Raw genomic sequence first — 27,222 nt, 5'->3', positions numbered from 1 at the left:
ATCAATATTGTGAAAATGACTATACTACCCAAAGCAATCTACAGATTCAATGCAATCCCTATCAAATTACCAATGGCATTTTTCACAGAACTAGAACAAAAAGTTTCACAATTTGTATGGAAACACAAAAGACCCCGAATAGCCAAAGCAATCTTGAGAACGAAAAATGGAGCTGGAGGAATCAGGCTCCCAGACTTCAGACTATACTACTACAAAGCTACAGCCATCAAAACAACATGGTACTGGCACAAAAACAGAAATATAGATCAACGAAACAGGATAGAAAGCTCAGTGTTAAACCCATGCACCTATGGCCCACTAATCTATGACAAAGGAGGCAAGGATATACAATGGAGAAAAGACAGTCTCTTCAATAAGTGGTGCTGGGAAAACTGGACAGCTACATGTAAAAGAATGAAATTAGAACACTCCCTAACACCATACACAAAAACAAACTCAAAATGGATTAAAGACCTAAATGTAAGATCAGACACTATAAAATTCTTAGAGGAAAACATAGGAAGAACACTCTTTGACATAAACCACAGCAAGATCTTTTTGATCCACCTCCTAGAGTAATGGAAAGAAAAACAAAAACAAACAAATGGGACCTAATGAAACTTAAAAGCTTTTGCAAAGCAAAGGAAACTACAAACAAGACAAAAAGACAACCCTCAGAATGGGAGAAAATATTTGCAAACGAATCAATGGACAAAGGATTAATCTCCAAAATATATAAACAGCTTATGCAGCTCAATATTTTAAAAAATGAATAACCTAATCCAAAAATGGGTGGAAGACCTAAATAGACATTTCTCCAAAGAAGACATACAGATGGCCAAGAAGTACGTGAAAAGCTGCTCAACATCACTAATTATTAGAGAAATGCAAATCAAAACTACAATGAGGTATCACCTCACACCAGTTAGAATGGGCATCATCAGAAAATCTACAAACAACAAATGCTGGAGAGGGTGTGGAGAAAAGGGAACCCTCCTGCACTGTTGGTGGGAATGTAAATTGATACAGCCACTATGGAGAACAGTACGGAGGTTCCTTAACAAACTAAAAATAGAGTTACCATATGACCCAGCAATCCCACTACTGGGCATATACCCAGAGAAAACCATAATTCAAAAAGACATGCATCCCAATGTTCACTGCAGCACTATTTACAATAGCCAGGTCATGGAAGCAACCTAAATGCCCATCGACTGATGAATGGATAAAGAAGATGTGGTACATATATACAGTGGAATATTACTCAGACATAAAAAGGAATGAAATTGGGTCATTTGTAGAGACGTGGATGAATCTAGACTGTCATATAGAGTGAAGTAAGTCAGAAAGAGAAAAACAAATATCGTATATTAACGCATATATGTGGAACCTAGAAAAATGGTATAGATGAACCGGTTTGCAGGGCACTAATTGAGACACAGATGTAGAGAGCAAACCTATGGACACCAAGGGGGGAAAGCGGTGGGGGGTAGGGGTGGTGGTGTGATGAACTGGGAGATTGGAATTGACATATATACACTAATATATATATAAAATGGATAACTAATAAGAACCTGCTGTATAAAAAAATAAATAAAATATAATTCAAAAAAGAAACAAAAAAGAAAAACAGAAAAAAATAAAACCACTTACCGGCATCTCAAGCACATAACATCATGGTAAACGCTTTAAGAATTTATGAAACAATTTCCAGAAAACCTAGGCTCTATGAGTGCCTCTTGTTTAATATTTACAGAATCAAACTAAGGCAACAGTCACTATGTTATCTCTTACAAGTACATTACTGCTCAGTAATCCTTTCCCAACATTCAGCCTTACCAAAAGATGATAGCTGATATCCTAGAGTGAGAAGAGAGATTAGAATAGTCATTCTTGCTGAACAGTCCAAAAATATATGTAAAATGTTTATCTCAGTGATCTTCCCAATTCTTAGTTAAAACAAAAGCTGTACCTTTGGCACAAATTATGTCATAGGTGAAATAGTATAAATTGTTTGACATTTTTTCTCATTCTCTCTCAATTTCTACCTTTTCCTTTCCTTTGGCTGCCATACATGGAAAGCACAGTGTCCAATGTCCAGCCTCTGTAGCCAGAATGAAGCAGAGAGTTCAAGGATCAGGCGTTCAAGTCAGGCAGGATAAAGAGCCAATATGAAAATCTAAGGTCCTAATAAAAAAAATTAAACACATATGAAAACCTGCATCAACCCAATTAACCATAATGTCCTGTCTTAAACTACAGGAAAGAAACATGTCGTTCCCTACAAACCGCTACAGCACGTACTATACTATATGGTGACAAGCTGAGAAATGTCTGCCTTCTGATGGCAAATTCCTCAAAAGGAAGGACTGACTTTACGCATTCTGGTTCCCTCGATGTCCACAGTGCTGAATGTAGCAGGAACCCAATAAATGCTCATTAATCAAATCAAGGAGTCACTGTTTTTTTTTTAAAGTTACAAAATGGATGCAATTAATTACAGAACTGTCTTAACTACCTGTTAGGATTGTAGCAGATATATAAAGTTTGCCCTTCTGTTATTCCATGTAGAGCGACATTTATAACATCAGACCTTCAATTAAAAGTCATTTAAGTTGCTTTATTACAGCTACAAATAAACTTTATTTGATGTAATGTAATAAAACATTTTCAAATTTAACAACATTTATCTGACCAGAAATAGTCATTTAAATTATGAATATAATTATTTACAGTTACTTTAGCAAATCTGCGGTTCAGGAATTTATACAAGCTTTGTTGGAAAGGATAGTGCCCACCTCCCCTTTCAGAAAGGCAGACCCTTCCCCGTGTGTTGTAAGAAGCAATGTCAGTGAAAGTTGGAAGAAATCCACCATCCACGTTGGAATTCCACATTATCCTGTGAGAGAACAGCTATATATATTATAGGAAAATAATATTCTCTTTCAGTTCTCTTTTGTCAAATGAAGGTTGGTATTCATTTTGTCCCCTTAGAGGTACTCTTCTCTGATCTACTGTCTTTCTGTCTCCCTACCTCATACATATTACACAGAACCATTTTAAAAATATATACTATCTACAAAGGGATCTTTTCTGTTTCCTGACCTGCCCTGAATGTCTACCACTTTGGGGAGAGGGAGAGGAGAAGAACAGAATTGCCCAGGTGCACATTTGATTTAAGATACAGAGAACACAAAAACCAATCCTCCAGAAGGAGCAGAATGGTACTCTGGAGGGCTCCTAACACTGGCCCAGGTGACCTCCAATGCACACAGTTTAATAAAACGCTGCTCAATGAGAATTAACGTGTGGATGTTCCATCTCCAGAAGCGTCACAGTCTTCCATGGAAACCACATTATTCCCATACTTCCTCCCCCAATCCTCACAGTTAGGGACCAGCCTGTGGGCCCACTGCACCCAGGTGTAAACAACAGTCACAAGTTCTGTGCCAACCATCATGTTACTATATGGTGTGGTAAGGTAGCCCCCGCTCTTCATCCAGGGAAAACTCCTCACAGGAGGAACCGCCCTCACCTCTCAGGATCCCCCAGAAGAAGAGCAAGTGTGAGAAAAAGCTTTATCCAGGTTTCACTATTCTCTCCATCCTGAGATGTTCCTGAGTTAACACCATAATGAGAGAAGCGAGTTAACAAAGAAAGTACACTGGTGGGGACGTCACAGGGACCCTGCAAAAAAGCCAAACTGTTTGACAGAAGCGGAACAGACACTGCTCTGGGAGATCATTTGTGGTAGCTGATGACGGGGTTCTGTTTTCTAACGTGGACATGCAACGTATTCATCACTATGCTTACCGCAGTTTGCTGGGGAAAACACCCTTCTGTCCCACAACAAAATACATCTGTCTCAAAAACAGAAACAAAAACACATCTGTCTCATACATGATTCCTGAATATTCACCACAACGCCTAGACTCAGAAGCATGGGAAGCGTGCATGGGAACTTTCTTCACTTGCACGGACTTGGACAGAAGCAAAGCACCAGAAACTGTTTCCTTTCTGGAACTCAGTTCTGTGCGAGTGCTCACTGCCGAGCTGATTGGGCTGTTTTCATCTGCACACAATAGCAGTGATCCACATGAAAGAAAGGAGAGGTCACCATCCCCCTCATAATATACTTTGAACAGCAGGTATACTTTGCTGGTCACATTTTAGCCATCCCAAGAAAGGACAGAAGCCTCATTCCGTTCCGAAGTCTCAGCAACTGATTTCGTTCTGTTTCCACCTCTGTCTTGCCTTGTTTATTTCATCTCCATTATTCTGCTTTTGATCATGAATCATGACTTTTTTTTCTACAGTAGTCAGAGTTTTGTCTATAAAGAGAAAGAGAGAGAGAGAGAGAGAGAAAGGAGGCAAGAAAATGATTTAGCAGAACTGTAAATGTGAGTTTTCATTTTGTGGTGGGTGGATTTAATATTTACTGCATTCAGTCATTTGAATTATTTGTGGTTTCTAAGGGGTTATGAGCATCTAAGGGGAAAGAAACAGTGCTATGGCTCTTTTCACACATTTCATAGCTTCTGTAAGTTGCCAGGGCCTTAATATATTTGCAAATCAGCTCCAGATAACCCTTTAGAAATTCACTTTTATAATATAGCTTTAGGCCAAAATGGCTCTACTCTCAATAATCCTTGCAAAATACTACTTGCCATACTTGAAGATAATAATGTTGACTACAGTGCGAGTATTCTCCCCGTCAAACCTAGGAGGGGGCACTATAGTAAACCCTGTGTGCAGAGACCGGGAAACCCCACCTCCCTGACTTCCTTCCTCCCTAGATTCACAGAACTGCCATGAGTCATGGAGAAGTTTTGGCCAACAGCTGAGGAAGTCTCTCTCTCCTTAGTGCAGAGCCACAGTCCCTCTAGATACACACTCTCCTACCTCTGTACCATCACAGGACTCAACTTACCGAACTATATCCATGTGCATGAGAGCCAGGTCTTAGAGGGTCCAGGGCCTCTGCCTTCCCATCCCATTGAAAGTGCCCCTCTCACTTGGCTGTCAAGACTTGTCGGATGGGTTTCCCTGGCGACAGGATCAGTTTCTCCATAAGACACCATCTCTCGCTTTGTGCCTTACCCCCACGTGACGGTGCCTGAGGAGAAGCACCGCGCTTCAGCTCGGACCCGTGGCTCCAGGCTGCTGGGTGTGTGGGCGCAGGCACTGGAAAAAGGCTGTGTCCCCAGTGGGGCTCCACACTTATTCTTAGCCTGGGGCCTCTGCCTCTTCTCCCATAGAGGAGGCTGCACTTCCTCTGCAGCTCACAACGGCTCCTGAACTTTCCTGAATCTCTCCCGGCTCCAGCACCATCTCTGAAGTCCCCCTTTCCTCACCACCCACCTGCTAGTCAACTTCCAAATGTCCAGACATCCTTGGCCTCTTTCCTAGTCTCAATGCCACCCTCCTCGTGCAGGCCCTCCCGACAGGAGACCTCACTTTTACATTGGTCTCCAACCCATCTCCTTTCTCCTGCTGTGAACCCCTATTTACACTGCATACCTTGTCTCACTCCAGCTCAAAAACCTTCCTCTCTCCCCACACCCACTTTGCCTACCTGCCCTCCAAGCTGACCCCAATTTACTCAGTTTCCAGGTCCTGCTGAAGACATACCCCAGGTTCTTTATGTACCTCCATCCATTTCTGTGTCCCTCTGTCCATACTGTCCCCTCTGCTTTGAGTAGTCCCAAACCCACCTCCACCCCTGCCATCCCTTAATCCTACTCTTTATTGAAGACCCACCCCAAATATCACCTCCTTCATGATTTGCACCATGGATATCTTCTTTCTAAGACAGGCCCCCGAGGCTTATTTTTCTTGTAGGTATGTTTGTATTGCTTCATTTTATTTTGTGCTATATGTATTTACTGTCTATTAAGAAAACAAACAAACAAAAATATTAGAAAAATCAAGAGAGGTCAATTGCCTGCATTTCCTACTTGAAAGAGACTGCGAAGTTAAAATGTAGGCAACTACAAAGCATGAAGCGAACAAGCTATTATTAGTACTAATTGATGATTTAATAAAAATAAAGAGCTGAATTCCAGCTAGTTAATGATGAGGAAAATACTACTCTGGGGAAAGAAAATCTATGAAACAGCCACATTTTTGTTTGTTTCTGTCTTTAAGACAACATCCCACCACAGATATCCAGGTGCTTGAAGCTTCTTCCTAATTTCCACTGGGACCCGTTTCATCTTTTTTTTTTTTTAATCACTGGTTTCTGTAAAGAAAAGGTAGAATCACCCTGAGCTCCAAAGCTTCAGTACAAACCAGGGAGCAGCATATTGACAGAATTCATGGCAGGAACTCAAGGTTATTCCACTAGAATTGCAATTGACAGGGATTATAAGAGGCTCATTGACGAAAAGAAGGGAGAACGGAAGGCAGAGCTACTTCAAAACCATTTCATGCAATTCTTTTATATGGAAGTATTTTAGAAACTGCTATTCAATATTGTTCACAGTAATGGTGTCAAAGAACAAAAGTCATCTAAATGTGACACTTAAAAGCCATTTATGGTGATTCAAAGCAAATCCATAAATAAAGCCATCAAATTTTAAAAAAAAATCCCTGTTTCTATCACATTATCACATTTGGTTTTATATTACCAGTATTTGAATACTTGTGAAAAGGTGACAAAGACTGTAATTTAGACTAGTGAATTACAATTACCAGTGAAGTATTTATAGCCTTTTCCCTCTATTCACTCCCTACCCAAGGAAGACTCCTGAGTGCCTGCCAGACTCCTGAGCCTCTCACTACGTTGATCAAGAAAATGGGGAAATATTTGGAAGTAGCAATACACAATCCAGTAGATTGTTTTTACAGGAAAGGAAGAAAACTATTATATAGGAGAAAAAATAGAGCCAAGAAGGTGGAATTAGGGACAAAAGTAAAAGAGACTAGAACCCAAGCAGCCAGAGGGGAAGAAAGAGCTAGAGAGATTGGAGGGAGCAGCCCAGAGTCTCTAGGTTGGCCAAGAAGTGTGAGCGCTAGAGAGATAGGGTCGGGGGACAAAGGGTTCTAAGGTTTGCTGTGAGCTATGGACTGGATGCCACATTATTCTTCCAGAGACTCCAGTAAAGTTAGGACTGCTTGGGGTTATCCAACTGGTGTTTACCTGAATGCAGCTGTGCAGAGCATGGACCATGGTGGGAGTTCTGGTTACTAGTCTTTTACCAGCCACCACCACATCTACAGCCACCCAGCCCACTGGACTGTGAGCTTCCAGAGGCAAGGACTGTCGCTTATTCATCCTTATATCCCAGACATTCCTGGCGCCATGCCTTGTACACAACAAGCCCTCAAATGTTTCTGGAGAAAACAAGCCAATGAAGAGATGCCTTACTTCCAGCCTCTAGCTTCTAATTCATTCCCCATGATGCCACTAAATCAGTCTCCATGGCTTTGGTGAGTCCACTTTCCTACTTGCAGAGATTCAGTTGATGGCTTCCTTCTGCCCACACTAGGGCTTCTCAACCTTAGCACTATGGACGTTTGGGGCTGGGTGATTCTTTGCTCTGGGGGCTGCCTATGTAAGCCAGGATGTTTAGGAACGTCCTCAGCCTCTACCCACCAGATGCCAGGAGGTCTTCCCCTCCCCCAGTTGTGACAACCAAAATGTCTCCAGACATTGTCAAATGTCCCCTGGGGGCAAAATCACCCCAGGTTGAGAACCACTTATCTACACTAAAAATCCCAAATTTCTGGGGCTGGAATGGAAGATCCTTCATAATTTAATTTATTCGACCTTTCCATTATGATCTCTAAATCTCCCCTACAACAATGCTTAGCCTTGGGCAGCCTGTCCTTTGCGTAAGGTCCCACACTGACGCCTCTATAGCAAACGTCTCCTTCATGTGGAATGCCATCTCTAGTCTCCTTTAGTTATAAATGCTTTAACTTTCATAGATGTACTCGAGCCCACATCCTTCCGGAAGTCTTCTCTGATCAGTTAGGGAAATCACTGAGTTACTTTCCTCTCTTTTGAATCCTATAGCTTTTCCTGTCTCCACTTTTCCTGTGTTCTCAACACAAAAAGAGTGAATGAGCATGTGCGTGTTTATGTGCAGTCTGTGCAATAGAAATACATGCGCTAAGGCGGGAAAGACATCATGTGTTTTCTGTATCCTCCTCAATGCCTGACACAGTTATAAACAAGAATTTAAAAAGGAGTCCTCCCACATTGGAACTGAAAAGAAAGCAGCCTGGTATAGAATTTTTTAAATAGCAGCTATTCCAACTCTCTAATTAGAAACTTCCTAGAGTTAATAAATATTTAGGCCATTCATCCCAAATAATTTTAACATTCCATAATTATAAATAAGATCAATAATTATAAATTCAAACAGAGAGATGTAATGAGGACACAGTCATTTTCTGAGGCCAGGGGAGAGCAAACTATGACCCATGGGCCAAACCCAGCTGGCTACTTGTTTTTGTAAATAAAGTTTTATTGGTACACCACCTTACTCATTTGGTTACTTGTGTCTGAGACTGCTTGCTCACTACAAAGCCAGAAATAAGTAGTTTCAGTGGAGACCGTATGGCTAGCAAAGCCTAAAATATTTACCATCTGGCCCTTCACAGTAAAAGTTTGCTGAGCCCTGTCTTAGATTAACGGGAAAGTAATACCCAAGACTCCGCATTAGCTAAAGACACAGAGGCAAATATCCTTGGATGTTATGTTGGCTGATTTACTTTTATAAAAGTCATAGTAGTGTGGAAGTTAAAAGTACATTTAAACACAGATGTCCTGTGCTCAAATTCAGCTCCACATGGATTGCTGAAAAGATTATTTGACCTTCCCAACAGAATGGAGATGAAGGAACCCACCTCTCATAAAGTCATAAGGATTAAGTGACATAATTCACATGGAGTGCCCAGCGTAATACGTGAGAGTGAATCATCAATATACGTGGGTGACTATTATTTCAAACTGGAAAGCCTGTTTGTGTGACATTTGAAAATTAGCATTTTGTAAACTATCGGAATTATGTGTGAATTATTAGCTAAAATAATCAATAAAATTATTCTCAAGTTCTTTGACTGTACAGGAGGAAAACTAACAGAGTGGTGTTTCCTAGTTCAGGATTTCGATGGTTCTTTCCTAGTTTCTATATTGGCTACTTAACTGGACCCCCGGCCACCAGTCTTTCTATTTTATCCACCCTTCCCACTGCTGCCAGAGAGACTCTCTTCAAATGCATCTTTCAGCATGTTACTCCTGGGAACTGAAACCAACATGCTTTTCAGCTCCTTTGCTAAACAACTCTGGGGCCAGGCAAAATCACCCAGTACTTGTTCCAGGAAATAGTTGTTTCCAAAAGATAAGACTGTGCACCAACTAAACAAGCTTACTCGTCAATAGTAAGACTATTAGACTTACTGATAGTTTGCTCATTAATACTGACATCGAGGTGCCTGGATGGGAGGGGAGTTTGGGGGGAGAATGGATACATGTATATGTATGGTTGAGTCCCTTTGCTGTGCACCCAAAACTATCACAGCATTGTGAATCGGCTATACTCCAATATAAAATAAAAAGTTAAAAAAAAAAAAAGGCCCTCACTTAGTGATACCCACCAATCCAAAGCTATCATGTCATAATCCCTGCCCAGTCCTTACTAGTTCCCTACCTTAACATGACCCAGCCCAAGCTCTAAAACTCTATCAATATCTTTGCTTATTCCCTCCATCTGAGAAGCTATCAAGTCTCTGTCAAGGAGGTGTCCTCCTAAGCTACAGTGAGTCTAATAAACTTAACTTACTTCTATTAACAAGTTTTTTCTAAATGTCTTTTTAGAGAGCTGATGGCTAAAATCCCCAGCTCAAAACATTCCATAGCTCTTCACTCCTACAGACTCAAGTCATTTGACAAGTAGTGTTGCATAATAGCTAAGAGCACATGCATTGGAGTGATTCATACCATACCTACCACTTAGGGGCTATGGGATCTGAGGTAAGTTACTTTACGTTCCTGAGCCTCAGTTATTCTTCTGAAAATTGGGGATGCCAGAAGCACCTACTTTACAGGTAGAACGATGTACACCATGACAGCATGTAGTAGGTGTTCAATAATTGTTAGAAATTATTACTTTTATTATCTAGTACAGTGTCAGGCACTGTACTAGATTCTGCAAACAGAAATTTGACTAGGACATAGCGCCTTCCCTGAAGGAATTTAGAATCTGGTCCTGGTGAACAAACACTGGTGGTCAATTCAGTAAGACTCTTATAGGCCTGGAAATATCCCTGGGGATATAGGTTGCTCATTGCATATATTCTGAAACCTAAGATTGTACTTTCTTAAAAAAAAAAAACTCTAATTTTTTACTGCGAACAATTTCATATGTACCAAAGAGTGTATATAATAGAAGTAAAAATAAATACCTGTGAAGCTATTTCACAGCTCAAGAATTAGCATATTTGTAGTCTTACAACTTTGAGTTCCTAGGACAGGAAATGATGATCTCTGGTTTCCCTTATCCATATTAAGGAAATGTTTCTGCCTCCTTCATCCTGGTGATGAGTTAGAGAACAAGCTGAGTTCCTTGAGGTTTTCAGAGTCATTTGGGGTGTATCCTAGGTTGGGAGCCCCTAGAGTCTACTGTAATCCACAAGGGCACTTCGGGACCCTGTTCCCCTGAGACAGCTGAGAGCACAGAGGTCTCCCTGGCCATCTTGATCACAGATAAAGGCAGGCTAGTATATGGAGAGTATATAGAGGCAAGACTCACATGATGTGGGATGTAGACCCAGTGGTAACGCTAATCACTGTGGGATATCTCACTTGCCAGGACTCAGTTACCTCTTCTGTCAAATGAAGGGATTGGGCAAGATGACTGAGGAGGTCCCTCTAAGCTACCACCGTCCATGGTTCTCTGGTCTATTCCAGAGAACCATGTTCAGTGAAGAGGGATAACTCTTCTCTCACATCCAACACTGATCTGCTCTCTCTCTCACCAGCACCTTCTATTTCCACAATCCAGTTTCTTCCCCTCAGCTTTCAAACATGAAGATGTCCCCTCTACCTCAAATTTAAAACAAGGTCTTCACTGGACCCGCCAACTTTGCTATATTGTCTCCTTCCTTCTTTACAGTGCCAAATTCAGTCATATGTGTGTTACATGTAAAACCCATTTCCTTATCACCACTGGCCCTTTGTGGTCCTTTTTTGGATCCCAATGCCCACTGTAATTGCTTCTTGGAAAGCTACTAGTGCTTCCCAGACAAACTCAGCAACTCTCTATCAATTCCCAACTCCTAAAGATGGGTAGTACTTTCTAAAAGCTCTGTAGTTTTCAAGACTTTGCTCCATCCTGGCATCTCCCCACACGAACCATTCCATACTGCCCCAGACTACTCGGGCCCTTCTCCCACCCTCCTCGTGCAGGCCCTCCTGACAGGAGACCTCTCTTTTACATTGGTCTCCTACCCACTTCCCTTCTCCTATTTATACGGCATATCTTGTCTCACTCCAGCTCAAAAACCTTCCTCTCTCCCCACACCCACTTTGCCTACCTGCCCTCCAAGCTGACCCCAATCTACCCAGCTTCTAGGTCCTGCTGAAGACACACCCCAGATTCTTTATGCACCTCCATCCATTTTTGTGTCCCTCTGTTCATGCTGTCCCCTCTGCTTTGAGCAGCCCCAAACCCACCTCCACCCCTGCCATCCCTTAATCTTACTCTCTATTCAAGACCCACCCCAAATATCACCTTCCTCATGATTTCCACCAGTGAAGGACGAGGTCATCAAAACAGTTTTACTGGATCTAAGAGTAATAGCAACTAAAATGATAATGTTACAAGAATCAGAGCTATAAGGACCTAAATAACATCCAATTTACGGAGAAAGGATAAAAAACATCACCTTCCTTGTCAGCACTGACATCAATTGCAATTCATCAGCGAATCAGTCTCTTCTTCCAATCCAACTAAAAACCTATCTTTGGCTTTGGAATTCTATTGGGTGGAAGACTGGAGTCTACAGTATTCTAAATTCAAATCTGATACGCTTAGTAGAAAATAAGCTTGCTACTGATTCTGGAAGCTTTCTACGATGTGCTTCCAAAAGGAGTCCCATATAAGGGTTGGGGGGATAGAAGGAAAACAGTGATAAATGACCTTACAGCACAAGCTCAGGTCTCTCAGGCCTCTCGGCAAGCTTCAGGGCCTCGTGCATGCCTGCAGCCGAGAGCTTCCGGTTAATATTCCGGTACTGGCACTGGAGCAGGCTGCGGTAGGTGGTCCTCAGGTCCCGGTTGAAGAAGGCATATATAAAGGGGTTAATGAGAGAGTTTGCATAGCCCAGCCACAGAAATGTCCTCTCCACCCACAGTGGGATGCAACTGCATGCGGTGCCACAGATGAAGGGTCTGGCCGTCGAGAGGAGGAAAAACGGCAACCAGCACACAGTGAAGGCCCCGACGATGATCCCCAAGGTGGTGGCTGCCTTCTGTTCCCTCTTAAAGATGGAGATGTTTTTCCGTTCATGTTTGAGGAGTCTCGAAAGGTTTGCACACTCCTCCACCTCCTTCTGGAGCTTCACCATGCCGTTCAGGGAGACGACGCTGTCGGGCTCCACGGGACGCGGGAAGCCGGGGAACTTGTGTTTGGCGGCGCTCTTCCTGGCGGCCTTGTAAATCTGGTAGTACATGAAAAGCATGACGGACATGGGGATGTAAAACGCCACTGCAGTGGAGTAGATCGTGTAGCCAAAATCCTGGCTGATCAAGCACACCTTGTCATCATTTACGTTCTGAGCCCAGCCGAAGAGCGGTGGTAAAGTGATGGAGGCGGACAGAAGCCAGACAGAGAGGATCATCTTGGCCATGCACTTCCCGTTCTGTCTCACGGGGTACGTCAGCGGCCTCGTGATCCCAAGGTACCTGGGAGAGAAATGGAAAGAGAACACGTGACTGCCGGGATCACAGCAGATCCACTGGGGAGTACCACCAGCCAGGGACTAGGCTGTGTACCTAGTAGCTCTCTTCTTCACACAGCCCTTCCAGGTAGGCATCATTATTCCCATTTCATAGAAAGGTAAACTAAGACTCTGAGAGGTTACCTATTTTTTTCCAGGTCACACAGTCAGCCAAAGGCACTGCCAGCATGTCCATGCTCTTTTCATACCTTGTAGCTTCTCACAGACTGTGCAGTCAATGAACTATAGATTCAACATATGCCTTCCCCCGCACCATGATCACTGCCACTGAAGTCAGCCAGGAACAAAATGTCAGGCCTGATGGGATGTTGTGATGCATCCTCGTGAGTTAGCCGAGCTCTACCACACTCGGATATTACACACCCACTGATCTCCTCTGTTGTCTTAATTCAGGCCAGCTCTGAATTCATTTTCAGTTCCCCTTTGCACTGAAATGAAAGCACTTCTTTAAGATCAGAGAGAGCTGTGAGATATTTAGGAAATCCTAGGGTTTTGGAATGGAAAGTAGCAAGTGATCATTTTTTTATCCCCAGAAAATTCTCACGCAAGAGTTATGTCCGAGGAACAGTCTATGAAACGAAAGCAGCCTGCCTCGTCTCTCCAGTTCTAAGGAGGATCACAAGGAAGGGCATAATTCTGAAAAATATTAGGCAAATTCTGTGCTTAGTTCTATATAGAGAATAGATATTTCTCTGTCTCTGTCATCAAGGATTTATAACGCAAAAGAGACTCAGCAAACAGAGAAAACACAGTCGGCAAGATGTTCTGTCAAATGCTTGGTACTTTTCCGCTTTCCAAATTTGTTTTCTCCTCTGTATTTAATAGTCTTAGCTTCTATTTGGGGGAGGATTCAAAGAGCACGTGAGAAGCTAAGATAGGTAAAAGCTGGCCATTTTGTTGGTTTTCTACTTCATTTATGTACATAAAAGATACACTCGTGAAACACGAAAAGTTATTTTCTGAAAGTACGTCACTTGGTGGTTTGGAATTTAAAAAATTTTTGGGATAGAAATAGCCTCACATGTTACGTTTGAATTATTTCACAAAAGTCGCAAATCATGCTTTCACGATGAAAATTAGCATCAATGCAACACTTACAAGGCAAAACTGAAATACGGTAAAAAATGAATAAGCCAGATTTGCTTATACAGTGAGAATATTCATTCCACCCTTCAACAAATATCAATAGAGTTCCTTCTATATGCCAGATGCCGTTTTAAATGTTGGGAATATGGCAGTGAACAAAAGAAACAAAAATCGTGAATGCAGGCACATGGGGAGATCATGCAGGGGGTGAATGGGAGGACTGAGCCTCGTGGTAATGTTGAAGGGACTTCTGATCCCTCCTCCCAGGGATGCAGGGGTTAGTGGTACCAGTTCTTCATTTCACCTCTGCCTTCCCTTGTTCTTGATAAAGCTGACTCACAAGCACTATCTCTAGGTTTTTCAGCTGTAAATAGGATTATGTTTTGGTTCCTGGATAGAATGAAGGACGAGAAAGAGGGAGGTTCTCCTGAGAACTCAAGAATAAGAGCTGAAAAGGAAGGGAAAAGAGAAAAGGAAGTGGGAAGGAGGGAGCAAGGGAAGAAGAGGGGAAAGATAGAGAGAAGGGAAGTGTGAAGTAGCCTTGACCTTATGTGGAATTGCCAAATTATCTGAGTTTTAAGCTATGGGGAAAAAAAAAATTTAAGGAAAAGAAAAGAAAAAAAAAGGTAGATGAGGAAAGCCCTGAAGAAAGGTGTTAGAACTGACTGCTCGCTCACAATTAAGCTCATCCCTGCCCTGAGGCTGAATGCAGAGTTTCCACCAAAAAACAAAAAAAACCCTCCCCTTCTTTGCTTTGGTTCAGGAGCTCTCTCCAAGTTTTTCCTGCTGGAACTCCTTTGCGAACCTCCCTGTTTGGACCTAATCCTTGCTCTCTATCAACTCCTGTGAATGGAGCCTTTGGGCTCCTTCCCAGATTCCCCAGGCTGCCTTTGCCAGGGCTTGGACTTTGATTATTTTCTCCCTTTGCCTGTAGCCACAGGCATAAACTGCTTGTTCCCAAGCCTGGACCTGGCTTCCAGGATATTGTACCAACCCAGGTTGGAGGTCCAATGACAGCGATTAGTTCATATAGTTTCCTAGGTGGCCACCAGATGGCACTGTCAGACCATCTTACATCTACTTACTGGGGGGTTGGGATGGTAGGTAAGTAGCGCAATACTGTAGGTGTTTGTTGGAAGGAGGAAGAAGGATTACTCATGACAAGAAAATAAATTATATTGTATTTGGGGGGGGTCATACAAAAAATTAGCAAGCCTGGAACTCACAACCTGGTAAACTCCAATTCTTGAGGAAGTCAGTTCCGTTTTCCCTTCCATCCTTCACATTTTCATTACTTAAATAGGGACTCATATCTTCAGGCTTACTTAAATCTAGCCTCTCTCCTGCTCATATAAGTAATATCAAATCTACAAAGATTAATCCTGAGAGATTAATTAATTGAGTATCAAATGACATCTCAGAGTATTAAATAATCTCATAAGAATGACATACTTATTCATCCTAATATATTTAGTCTGACTTACATTACATTTCAGTGATGAGGACTCAGTCCTTCCTGGATATACAAATTATATTCCATAAACTTCCCTATTTTAGGCTCCATTCTCTAACAGCCTCAAGTAATGTCTTACAGTAAAGGGAATTATATTTTCTTCTTTAGTCTCCTGGATACCACCTGGGACTTTTAAAGGCTAAAATCAACCAAAAGATGATCAGAAAAAAATATGAGTGCTCATTAAAGTGTCTGGAAATAAAATAAATAAACAAAAGTCAACAACTTTCTAAAAAAGGATTAACAATCAGAAAATATCATGGAAGAAAATAATTTCATTCACAGCAACAATCAAAAAATTAAAATATCTAGAAAAATCTTTTTAAATGACCAGGGCCTACACGAAGAAAACATAAAATGATACCGAGAGACCTAAGGGAATGCCTGAATCCATGAGAAAAAAAAACTTTTAATAAGAAAATCTAGTATTACAAAAGTGCCAATTTTCCCTTAATTAATATAAAAATATATAACTCTAGCTGAAAATCTTAGCATTTCTTTTGTTAGTCCGACCTAATGATTTTTAAGTTCATCAAGTAAATAAGCAAAAATAGACAAAATCTGAAAGAGATGAAAAATGAAGGGATGCTTATAAAAAAAAGTATAAAGCCACAGAAATAAAAATTCAATAATAATTATTCAGAAATAGGCAGATCAATAGAACAAAAGAGATCCCAGAAGTATATTCAAATATATAAGGGAATTTAATATCAGAAAGCAAGTCATTTTAAATCAGAGTAAAAGATTAGATATTCATGAAGTCTGACAACTGGCTAGCAATTGGGGTAAAAATAAATCTGAATTATCTTTCTCCTTATTCAAAAATAAATCCCAGATGGATCAAAGATGATCATGTAAAAAAATTAAACCCTAAGACTACTATGAGGAAATATAGGTATTTCTGCAATCCGGCCAAAGGTCACTGTTAACCATGATACAGAAGCTTGAAACTATCAAATGATGCATCGATAAATTTTTGACAAAAATTGTATTAAATAAATAAATAAATGACATTTAGTTTAATTTTTAAAAAATCACTACATACAGAATTAAGTCAAATGACAAACTTGCAGTCCAAATAACAATATCTCAACATTCACAGATCTCTTACAAGTCAGTAAGAAAAAGACAATCATCTCAACAAAAATAGTGAAGCACTTAAACAAAAAAGAAATAAGAATATCCAATAAGCACTCGGAAATATGTACAACTTCATTAATAATTAAAGATATACAAATTTTAAAATAAGGACAAGTGCTCTATCATTTTGCTGACAGGAGTTTCAACTGAGATAACAGTTTTGGAGGGCAGTTTGGTAGTTAATATACATTAACATTTGCCTTTTGGCTCAGTCAGGTTTCTAGGAATTTGTCCTGGGAATATAATTGTACAGGTGCAAAATGATTAACGTGCAAGGAAGGATGTTAACTAAACATATAATAGAGGAGAAAAGAGATGCAAGCTATATATCTATCAGCAGATTAAAGTATAGTGTGTGTGTGTATATATATCATGTAACCATTAAAAATTATGATGTATATATCTATTTACTGATATGAAAACAACCCAACCAAAAGTAGACAGAAAACAATGACTAGCCCTAAAGGACAAGAAACAGTGTATCATATATTCTATTAATCTGTTTATGTAAAACTAGGTGTTTGTATGGGTGTGTGTGCATGTATATATACTGCGATGTCTCGGAAAATATCCACCAAAATATTAATAGCAATTTTATCTGAGTTGTAGAGATCTGATTAGTTTAAAATTTTTTCTCTTTGCTTTTTTATGCATATTTTTTTAACTATACAATTTTTAAAAAGCCATTTTAATTCTAAGAACAAAATGAAAGGTTTAAGAGAATTCTTAAGTCCTAAGTCACATAAGTGGTTTTGGCAACACAGATGATCTGGTGCATAAAATCTGTAAGAAGCTGATAATTAAATCTTAGATAGTTTTATTCGATTAGCTTTTCAAAAGTGTTCTATTACATTCACAAGTTCACACAGAGAAAACAGAACTCACTGGCATTTAAAATCCCATAATTACTACATAAAGTAACATTGGTATTCAGGGAAGTGTTTGTCCAAATCACAAATTCATTCTCCCCAATCTTGGATAGTATAAACCTGACCTTTCGGGGCGGGGTGGGGGGAAGCAACCTAGATTGACTCTAAATATTCCCTAATATGCATGGTTAACATTTGTCACACTAGCATTTTATGCTCACTGTTAATTAGAAAGTGCTGTGCTTATAAAGCCTTCAGAATTTTACTTTAAAATGCATACAAATGTGAAAGTACAGTAAATCTCAGAGACAAAGTATTATATAATTGAAAAATGTATGCAGCTCACATTAGGGGTTCCATTATAGTGGGGGTTTAGAGAAAAAGAGGATTAGGGAGTTAAAATACACATGGAGAGGGACTGGAAAGCAGATTAACTCGCTGCCTGTCTTCTATCCTAACTGTATAGAAATTATAGATAATGGTTCTTTAATTAAATGGCTTCTCCTGAGTTTTGTTGCTATAGAATAATACTTTATAGGGTAAAGGAAACTGGGTAGAATTACTCTGTAATACAGTGTTTTGGGGAATGTTAGGCCTAAAAAAGGTTTGCTCACTTAGAATCTCTCTTCCATGAGACCTCCTCCCTTACAGCAGGTGAAATTCACTGCAAGCTCCAGCCTACATCAGTGGTTCCCGAAATTATCAGATTATCAGACTCACCAAGAATCTTCTGAAACATACAGACTCTGGGGCCACCATCCACAGATTCTCTTTCGAGGTCTGGAGACTCAGGGTTCTGTATTTAGGACTGATGATTCTGGTTCTTTACCCCATGCACTTTTAGGGTAACTTTGCTTCATTCAATTACAAAGACTTTACACTTATTGTATGAAGGACTTTACTTTTACTTTTCATATTTCATCTTAATGGTGTGCTTCCAGTTTGGCCTAACAAAATTGTCACAAATCGTATTTCCAATATCTCAGTTATGAGTTCTATCTTTCAGAACTGTGCTAAATGCAAATGAGGTAAGCACGGTTTTTGTCTTCATCAAGTTGTAGATTTGTTTAAATGTGTAATACACAGTAGGGTTTCATAAACCTTTCTGACAATAAGAAATAAGAATATTTTTACAACAAGAAATACATTTCCCACAGTTGCAATATACATATTTATGTATACAAATAAGAAATTGATATACATATGGGTGTACATCTATGAAGGTATATAGATACAGATGCATATATTTATACGTATGAAACTGAAACAAAGTTTCATATGTATAAATACATACCATACTTACCATGACAACTTGCAATTCACTCTCTTCTACTGCCTGCTATTCTACTTCAGATTTTATAAATGCTGGTCTTAATGCACTAATTTCATTTCATGACCCAATAATGGAGCATGACCCAAAGTTTGAAAATTACTGCACTTCAATAAACACATGGAAAGGTATTAAACATCACGAGTCATGAGGGAAATGCAAATTAAAAACACACTGAGATAATACCAACATACATCAGACTGGTTAAAATTTTAAATAATGATGATGGTGACAATAATAGTAAGAATAATAAATTATAATGCCAAGTGTTTTGTGAAGATACATAGCAACTGTCATTGTCATGCACTGCTGGTGGGAGTGTAACCTGATGTAACTTTGGGAAACCATTTCTTAACACCTACTAAAGCTGAAAAAAAAAAACCAATACATATATATTTTTTTCTGTGACCCAGCAATTCTTCTACGTATACAACGAACATTCATCAGAATACATGTATAAGAATGTTCAAAGCAGTGCTAATGGTAATAACCCCAAATAAAACCAACCCATTCTACAAGAATAAAATAAGTACAATTCTGCAACGGTTGAATGGGTACATAAATTGTGGTAGGTTTACACAGCAAATTCTATACAATAACAAGAATGAACCAACTACTGCATCAACATGGATGACTGTCACAAACATAACACTGAGCTAAAGAAGCCAAAGCCAAAAGAGAACACAATGTCCCCAAACAGGCAAAACTAACCTATGGTGATAGAAGCCAGAAGAGTCGTTGCCTTGAGGGGAGGGGGCATGTTCTGGAAATGTTCTATTTCTTTATCTGGGTGTGTACATAGGTATGTTCACTTTGTAGAAGTTAAGTGAGCTGTGCAGTTAGGACTTATGTGGTGTTCAGAATATATATAAATAAAGTTAATTTTTAAAATAAAAAACACCATGAACTTAACATATGCCATTGAACCGGATGTTGACCTGTTCTCTAAAACTTTTTATTTTTATTGGAGTATAGCTGATTTACAATGTTGTGTTAGTTTCAGTTGCACAGTAAAGTGAATCAGTTATGCATATACATATATCCACTCTTTTTTAGATTATTTTTCCATATAGGTCATTACAGAGTATTGAGTAGAGTTCCCCGTGCTATAGGGTAGGTCCTTATAAGTTATCTATTTCATCACTCGGATACCAAAACCAGACAAAGATACCACAAAAAAAGAAAGTTACAGGTCAATATCACTGATGAACATTGAAGCAAAAATCCTCAACAAAGTGCTAGCAAACGGAACCCAACAACACATTAAAAGGATCATACAGCATGATCAAGTGGCATAAAACTATTTTCAAAATGGGGTTCCACTATACTTTTAAACCATTTTCATCAGTGTGTCCAAGCTGTAATTATAGTTAAAACCAGTAAACAATCTAAAATCCCTATTCTGACCTCAGTATTAAGGAAGAGAAGTGGGCAGAGGAGCGGGGACAAAAAAGTAACAAAATTCAACAAAATTTGGAAAGCAGAACAAAAGCTTCCTCTTTGAAAAAGTAAATTATGAAACAAGAAATGAGCTTTTCCCTTTAGGGAGAGAATCAGAATTAATTAAAATACAGCAAATCGCTTTTAAAATATTCATATATTGTTGCTACCTAATTAATGACCACAATTTAGTGACTTGACACCAATCCTGTAGGTGTCCTCACAGTTCTGTAGGTCAAAAGTCTGGACACAGCACAACTGAGTTCTCTACTCAGGGTCTCACCAGGCTGAAATCAAGGTGTTGGCCAGGGCTGAGGTGTCACATGAGGTTCAGAGTACTCTTCCAAGCACATGTGTTTGTTGGCAGAATTCATTTTCCTGTAGCTACAGAACTCACAGAGGTTACCACCTTCAAGCATCAGCTGCAGTTCTCAACCTCTCTGATCTTTAAACCCTCTTTGAAAAGCACTCACCTGATTAGATCAGGCCCATTGACATTCAAGGGGAAGGAAGTATGCAGAGCGTGCACACTCGGGAAGGGGAATCTCGGGGCCATCTTAGAACTCTGTCTACCACAGACACTTGGTCATAAGAGAAGCTAAGGAGACAGAAAATATCCCACCAAGGGAGCTCAGCAAAGACCTATTTGCTACCTACTCAAGTTGAGACAAGCCTTCCAGTGAGACTAATGTTGTCTACACTCCATCATAAAGCAATGGTTTTTCTGCTGAATTTTTCTGTCATTTAATGCAAAAACATAAGGGTCCTTTTACTGTTCACTTGGTTTTTAGTCACCTATTACGTAAAACTCTTTATGTCTATTAAAAACTACCAAAGCAGTGTTTTTAGGTAATTACAGAAAGTCATGAAAATGAACAATATAGGAGATCACTAGTGACCCCTACATTATGCCTGGTGTTAATCACTGCAGTTGTATCTGAACTTACAACAGAGCCTGAATTTTCCCACCACAGAATTGTTCCACTCAGAGAAACAGAGAAATGGCAAGGCAAAGAGTGAGCCCCAAACTTACCAACAACAATAAAACAAAGGAATGGGGCTTCCCTGGTGGCGCAGTGGTTGAGAGTCTGCCTGCCGATGCAGGGGACATGGGTTCGTGACCCGGTCTGGGAAGATCCCACATGCCGCGGAGCGGCTGGGCCTGTGAGCCATGGCCGCTGGGCCTGCGCGTCCGGAGCCTGTGCTCCGCAGCGGGAGAGGCCACAACAGTGAGAGGCCCGCGTACCGCAAAAAAAACCACAAAAAACCCCACAAAGGAATGGCATAAAAGCTTAGCTAAAAAGTTCAAAGATTACAGGAAGGGAAAAAAATATATATATATATTTTTCTGTTGTATGATTGTACTAAGGGGCTTCTAATCCCACCTCACCCCCAGGAGCAGTACTGAAGAAAAAGGGTAAGTGAATGAAATCCTTAAAATTCGGACTAGTACCCTCTTATTTGGAGGGAAGCAAACTGAGGTGGTAAGAAGCCAGCCTGAAAAAAAGTAATGAAAAACCATGGTGAACAGAAGCCCCAACATACCATTTCAGCAAAGGTAAGAAGGGCCACCAGAATTTGCTCTCTTTTAGGACCCTGGGCTGAACTGGGATACACCAAGGTCCACAAGGGGTAACCCTCAGCTCAGTGGAAAGTACTCCGGTACAGGACATTGAATGAGAATTCAGAAAAAAGAACAGCCCTCCATTAAAGGCTACACTCAGCTGCAGTGAAGTCTACTCCCTTCCCTTCCTCCAGCCCTGCACCTTCAGGCTATGGAGAAGTAGACACAATAAACGGTAGTCTAAAGAATAAAATTAACCGATATCAAATAGGGCTGAATATCAAGAAGAAGTCAACCACACTATGTCAGAACAAACATTAAGCTTTATATAACCCATGAATGAGCAAGATGGGGAAAAATGATATAGTAACTATACCAACATGCTACAAAAATAACCCTGGTGGAAGAAGCAACTGAATATGCATAAGACTGTTGAAAAACAAAGTTCAAAAAGAAAACACAACCCTCAGAAGAGAAGCAGTTTTCCTACAAATACTTTTCACTGTGAAGGAGCTTAACAAGTATATGTTATCACTACAGTAGAGGCTCAAAGATGAGATGTTAAAACAACAGAACAAGACACAAAAAGGGACTGTAGGGACTTCCCTGGTGGTGCAGTGGTTAAAAATCCACCTGCTAATGCAGGAGTCACAGGTTTGAGCCCTGGTCCTGGTCTGGGAAGATCCCACAGGCCGTGGAGCAACTAAGCCTGCGAGCCACAATTACTGAAGCCCACGCGCCTAGAGCCTGTGCTCCGCAGCAAGAGAAGCCATCACAGTGAGAGGCCCGCGCACCACAGCGAAGAGTAGCCTCCGCTCTCTGCAACTGGAGAAAACCTGCTTGTGGTGACAAAGAGCCAACGCAGCCAAACATAAATAAATAAAATAAATTAAAGAAAAAAAAGGGGACTGTAGAGTTAAGGAAATAAACTGAGGCCAAACCACCACCAGTGCAGATTTAATAGATAAATTAGAAGCAGCTTGGAATAGAACAGACACACCTGAAAAGCAAATCGATGGCATGAAGTAAAGGCTTGAGGTAATAACAATAAATAAAACACAGAGGGAAAAATGCATTCAAGCAATTAAAAAGAAGATAACAGTCATACAAAGAGAATGCAACGTAAACATCATTGGTGTTCCCAAAGAAACAAAAGAACCCAACAAACATAAACAACAAAATTGAAAACAGAGGTGCAGAGGTAAACAGAGGTACAATACATAAAAAGGATATTTTCCTTAATGAAAGAGCTGAATGTTATGATCCAAGGGACACATAACATAGTGGGGGAAAAAATGACAGAATTATTATCAACGAGATCTATCCAGGTAAAGTCACTGAACTTCAGAACGTGGAAAGACGTACGCAGACATCTGAAATGAAAAAAGAAATCGAGGAATATGAAAGGGTGGAAAAAAGTCAAGCTGGTTCTCAACAGCATCAATCCATAACGGGACAAACTTTTAAAAAGTCTAGAAAGCTGTGAGTGTACAATAACATTACACCTGCTATTTAAGGTTATGAAATCAACAAGGAGACTTTCTCAAACATGAAAGAATTTGGGGGGATATAGTGCCCTTTATGGGTTTATCCCTTTTGGGGGTGAGGGGAAACCAAAATTCATCCAACCAAAAGATGAATCAAATTGAAGAATTTAGAACCATGATTCTGAACCAAGGTTATCACTGAACCTGTTTAAATGTAGAAACTAACACCTGTGGGAATGATATTAGAAAAACAGAATGTAAATTTCACAAAGTAAAAACAATATAAACCACAAGAATCAGGAGCTGAGGGAAACAGCGTAGGATACAGCATTAGAATTCTAACCATGTCAACTTTCACAGTGGGGAACAATTGATACTGTCTAAAATTTTAATATATAGTTTATGTAAATCCAATTTCTCACCGGTTTTCATATTTTCCCCATGACCTTCATACAATCTTTTAGGAACTACTAGCTCTAAAGTTAATAGCTCTTACTTGAAGTTCTTCCTTCTTTTTCATTTTTCTTCTTTTAAATTCAAGTAAACTCAGTTTCAATATTTCATGAAAATAACATGTATAGTGTGATCTCATTCTTATAAGTTTTTATCTATCAACTTTCTATCTACCTGCCTGTAGAGTCAGCCAACCAGACAGCCAGCCATCCTTCTAAGTGGACATAAGCACAAAGAGACGACTAAAATGACGCTCACCGAATGTTATCATGGTTTTTTTTCTCTGCACAGGGAGTTTAGATGATTTGTGGTTTTATTTGTAATTTTTACAATTGCTTGAAATTTTTATAATAAGCACATTTAATTTTCACAAAAATTATTTCTCTAAAATATAGCAAGACCTTTTTAAAAATAATGATTTCAACCAGTCATTTAACTCACCTGCCAGTTGGTTCCTTACAAATCTCTCCATGAACTCGGCAAGTTTGGAATTAACTGTTAATTTAACCGTATTCAATCCCTCAGAAAATTTTGCAAATTATCTGTGCTCTCTGAATTCTCACTAACTTCTTGGATTGCAAAGTAAATTGGGAGAGAAAGCCACTTCTAAGCATCCTAACAGTATAATCTCCTAATGAGATGCGGTGGACTAAAGACGGCTATGTATTCTTCGTCCCCTCTCTCTTTGAGAGGTAAACTCTTCCCCTCTCCTTTATTCTAAACTCACCTTGTGACTTATGTTTACCAACAGAGAGTGGGGCAAGTGATACTGTGTAACTTCTGAGGCTGAGCCTTGAGAGATCTGCAGCTTCCACCTTCACTGCTTGGAAAACTCCCCCTTAGGAGTCCACCATGCTGTGAGGAAGCCCAAGCTAACCCTGTTAAGAAAGACAGTGCCACGTGGGGGAGCACTGGGGAGTCAGACATATAAATGAAGCCTTCTTGGACCTTTCAGTCCAGCCTAGATACCAGCTGAGTGCAGTCAAGTGAGTAATCCCACATGATGCCTTTTGGAGTCAACAAACCACCCACATGAACTCTGCCCAAGTTCCTGACCCAGGAAATTAGGAGCAATAATAAATAAAGTTACAGTGTGGTTTATGAGGCAACAGTAGATAATTGAGACAGCGGTAACAATGCCTTATTCTCCTAACTAGCACGTGACCTTAGAAATTGGATTCGCTGGCAAGTCCTTCACCACACCACTAGGAATGAGTCTGTCCAACCCTACTGTTTTAACTTGACACCTGCATCCTCTAAAAAGTGAGCCACAAACACTAGTGTTTAAAGCAGCTCTAAAATCCATTCCATGCCTACACTGGGACTTTGACTCCATCTTGACTGATTAATTTATTCATTCAAAGACTATTATCTGCTGTACACCAGGTACTGCTTTAAGGACTGGGGAGATACAGTAGTGAATGAAACAGACAAAAATCTATGAAGCTGACAAACTGGTGTGGGGCGGAGAGAAAACTCATAAATAAATAAGTAAAAGCATAGAGTAGGGCCAGATAATTATGAGTGCAATGGAGGAAAATAAGGCAGGGGAGGGGACTAGGGAGTTCAGGGTGGGGTTGGGGGCAAGCTGCAACACAGATTTGCATTGTGATCACAACCTCGAAGCCCTTTCACCTCTACCTGCCAGGCTAGGTGTCTGGACCTCAGCTTTTCCTTGAAATTTGAGATTGGCATGTCCCTTTGAGTTGAAGATCCCCGTTATCTCAAGCAGGAGTTTCCTACACAAGTTTTATTCAACAGAATCTAAACTTTCCCCGTGCAAGGACGTATTTAAAGAACACTGACTGTGGGCCTGTGCTTTCTTCCCTCCTCTAAGGCCCAGCTTCTAAATTATTTCTCTTCCTCTCTCTCTAACTTTCCAAGTCTACAGGTTTATTCTGTTCCACCTACAGGTATAAATGTATGGGTGGGTGCATGTGTTTCTACTGTGTGTCTATATTATATTCCATTCAATCCTCCATAGTTCTCATTCCTTTTCACCCCAGTTTTATGGAACACCTTGTCTATCTCAGCTGTTTTTATTTCCTACCCACCCACTTCCTTCTGATTCTCCCAATAATCTGGTTTCCACCCCCATCACTCAAAAGCATTTTACTATAAAAGGTTACCTCCCTTTTAGTCAATTCTAATTGTTTTTTTCTCATTTCTAACTTTTTTTGTTGTTGTTGTTTTGTGTGGTACGCAGGCCTCTCACTGCTGTGGCCTCTCCCGCTGCGGAGCACAGGCTCCGGACGCACAGGTTCCGGACGCGCGGGCTCAGCGGCCATGGCTCACGGGCCCAGCTGCTCCGCGGCATGTAGGATCCTCCCAGACCGGGACACGAACCCATGTCCCCTGCATCGGCAGGCGGACTCTCAACCACTGTGCCACCAGGGAAGCCCTCTCATTTCTGATAAGGCTCGACTTCTGTCCTCCCTGAAGTGTGATTGCAGACTGCCCAGTCTTTCTCAAAATGCTCTCCACCCTCAACTTCTGTGGCACTGCCTTGCCCCCTTCCTTATCTTAGGCTGCATGGAGAGGTACCATCTCTGGAGTGGCTAGATGATAGTTAACCTCAAGAGACAATGAAAACAATCTAAACCTTGCACTGGGCAGATCTGGTTTGAATTCTAGCTCTGTCCCTTTAACTAGCTAAAGTATTCTGAAAAATATCCTCAATGTTCCTGAGCTTTCTCTGCCTCACACATAAAGCAACAGGAAAAGAATATCTATCTTGTGATTCACTATGATGATTACATGAGAACATGTATGTAACTAAAGCTTTTGCCCCACTCTCTACCTAACAGCCACTCAAAATATATAGCTGACTTCCTTTCCTCCGAACCCCCTTTTAAAGAAAGGAATGGGCAAATAAAACTGTAACCTGAGTCGATCCAATAAGAGAGTAAGAGGGCTGTAATACAAAGCATCTGAGAAAGGAAGTAAGACTAGAGGGGAGTTATCTCTACATACAACAGAGTATAGCAGCACACAGTAGGTATTTGTAGAATTCACTGGTGCGATTGCTGGCTGGATCTGAATTGGTGAAGTGGCAGTACGAAAGGTGAAAAGACAGAAGCAAGAGATAATGTTGAAACAGAGTAAACAGAACTTGAAAATGGTTTAGTAAGGATGAGGGATAGGGATAAAGATAAAGGAGGAATTGAAGAAGCTCATCTGTTTTCAAGCCAGGATGACAGGGAAGATGGTGGGCCAGTATCTGAAGTAAGCAGTTCTCAATCCACTGTAATCCACCTTTCACCCAAGAGGCCTCTGAGACGGATCTCGCTGGGATGACTGATGCCCTCTCTAGATCCCGAGGACATTTCTCCATCCTCATCATACCCGATAGCTCTGCAGCTCTCAGTATA

General features: G+C 40.4%; 1 protein-coding gene across 1 annotated transcript in view; it reads right to left on the bottom strand.

Moving 5' to 3' along the window:
- Positions 1–2,614: 2,614 nt before the first annotated feature.
- Positions 2,615–27,222, bottom strand: part of HTR7 (5-hydroxytryptamine receptor 7) — a 95,098-nt gene continuing 70,490 nt past the window's right edge. The window contains exons 2-3 of the mRNA XM_060034490.1: positions 12,155–12,913; positions 2,615–4,331 (exon numbers count right to left, since the gene is read on the bottom strand). Coding sequence (XP_059890473.1) covers positions 4,289–4,331; positions 12,155–12,913 — 802 coding nt within the window. The 3' untranslated portion in view covers positions 2,615–4,288. The remainder of the gene's footprint in view (positions 4,332–12,154; positions 12,914–27,222) is intronic.

The sequence above is a fragment of the Delphinus delphis genome, chromosome 16 (genome assembly GCF_949987515.2).
Source record: "Delphinus delphis chromosome 16, mDelDel1.2, whole genome shotgun sequence".
Classification (NCBI taxonomy): Eukaryota; Metazoa; Chordata; class Mammalia; order Artiodactyla; family Delphinidae; genus Delphinus; species Delphinus delphis.
This window is presented reverse-complemented; position numbering and strand designations above follow the sequence as displayed.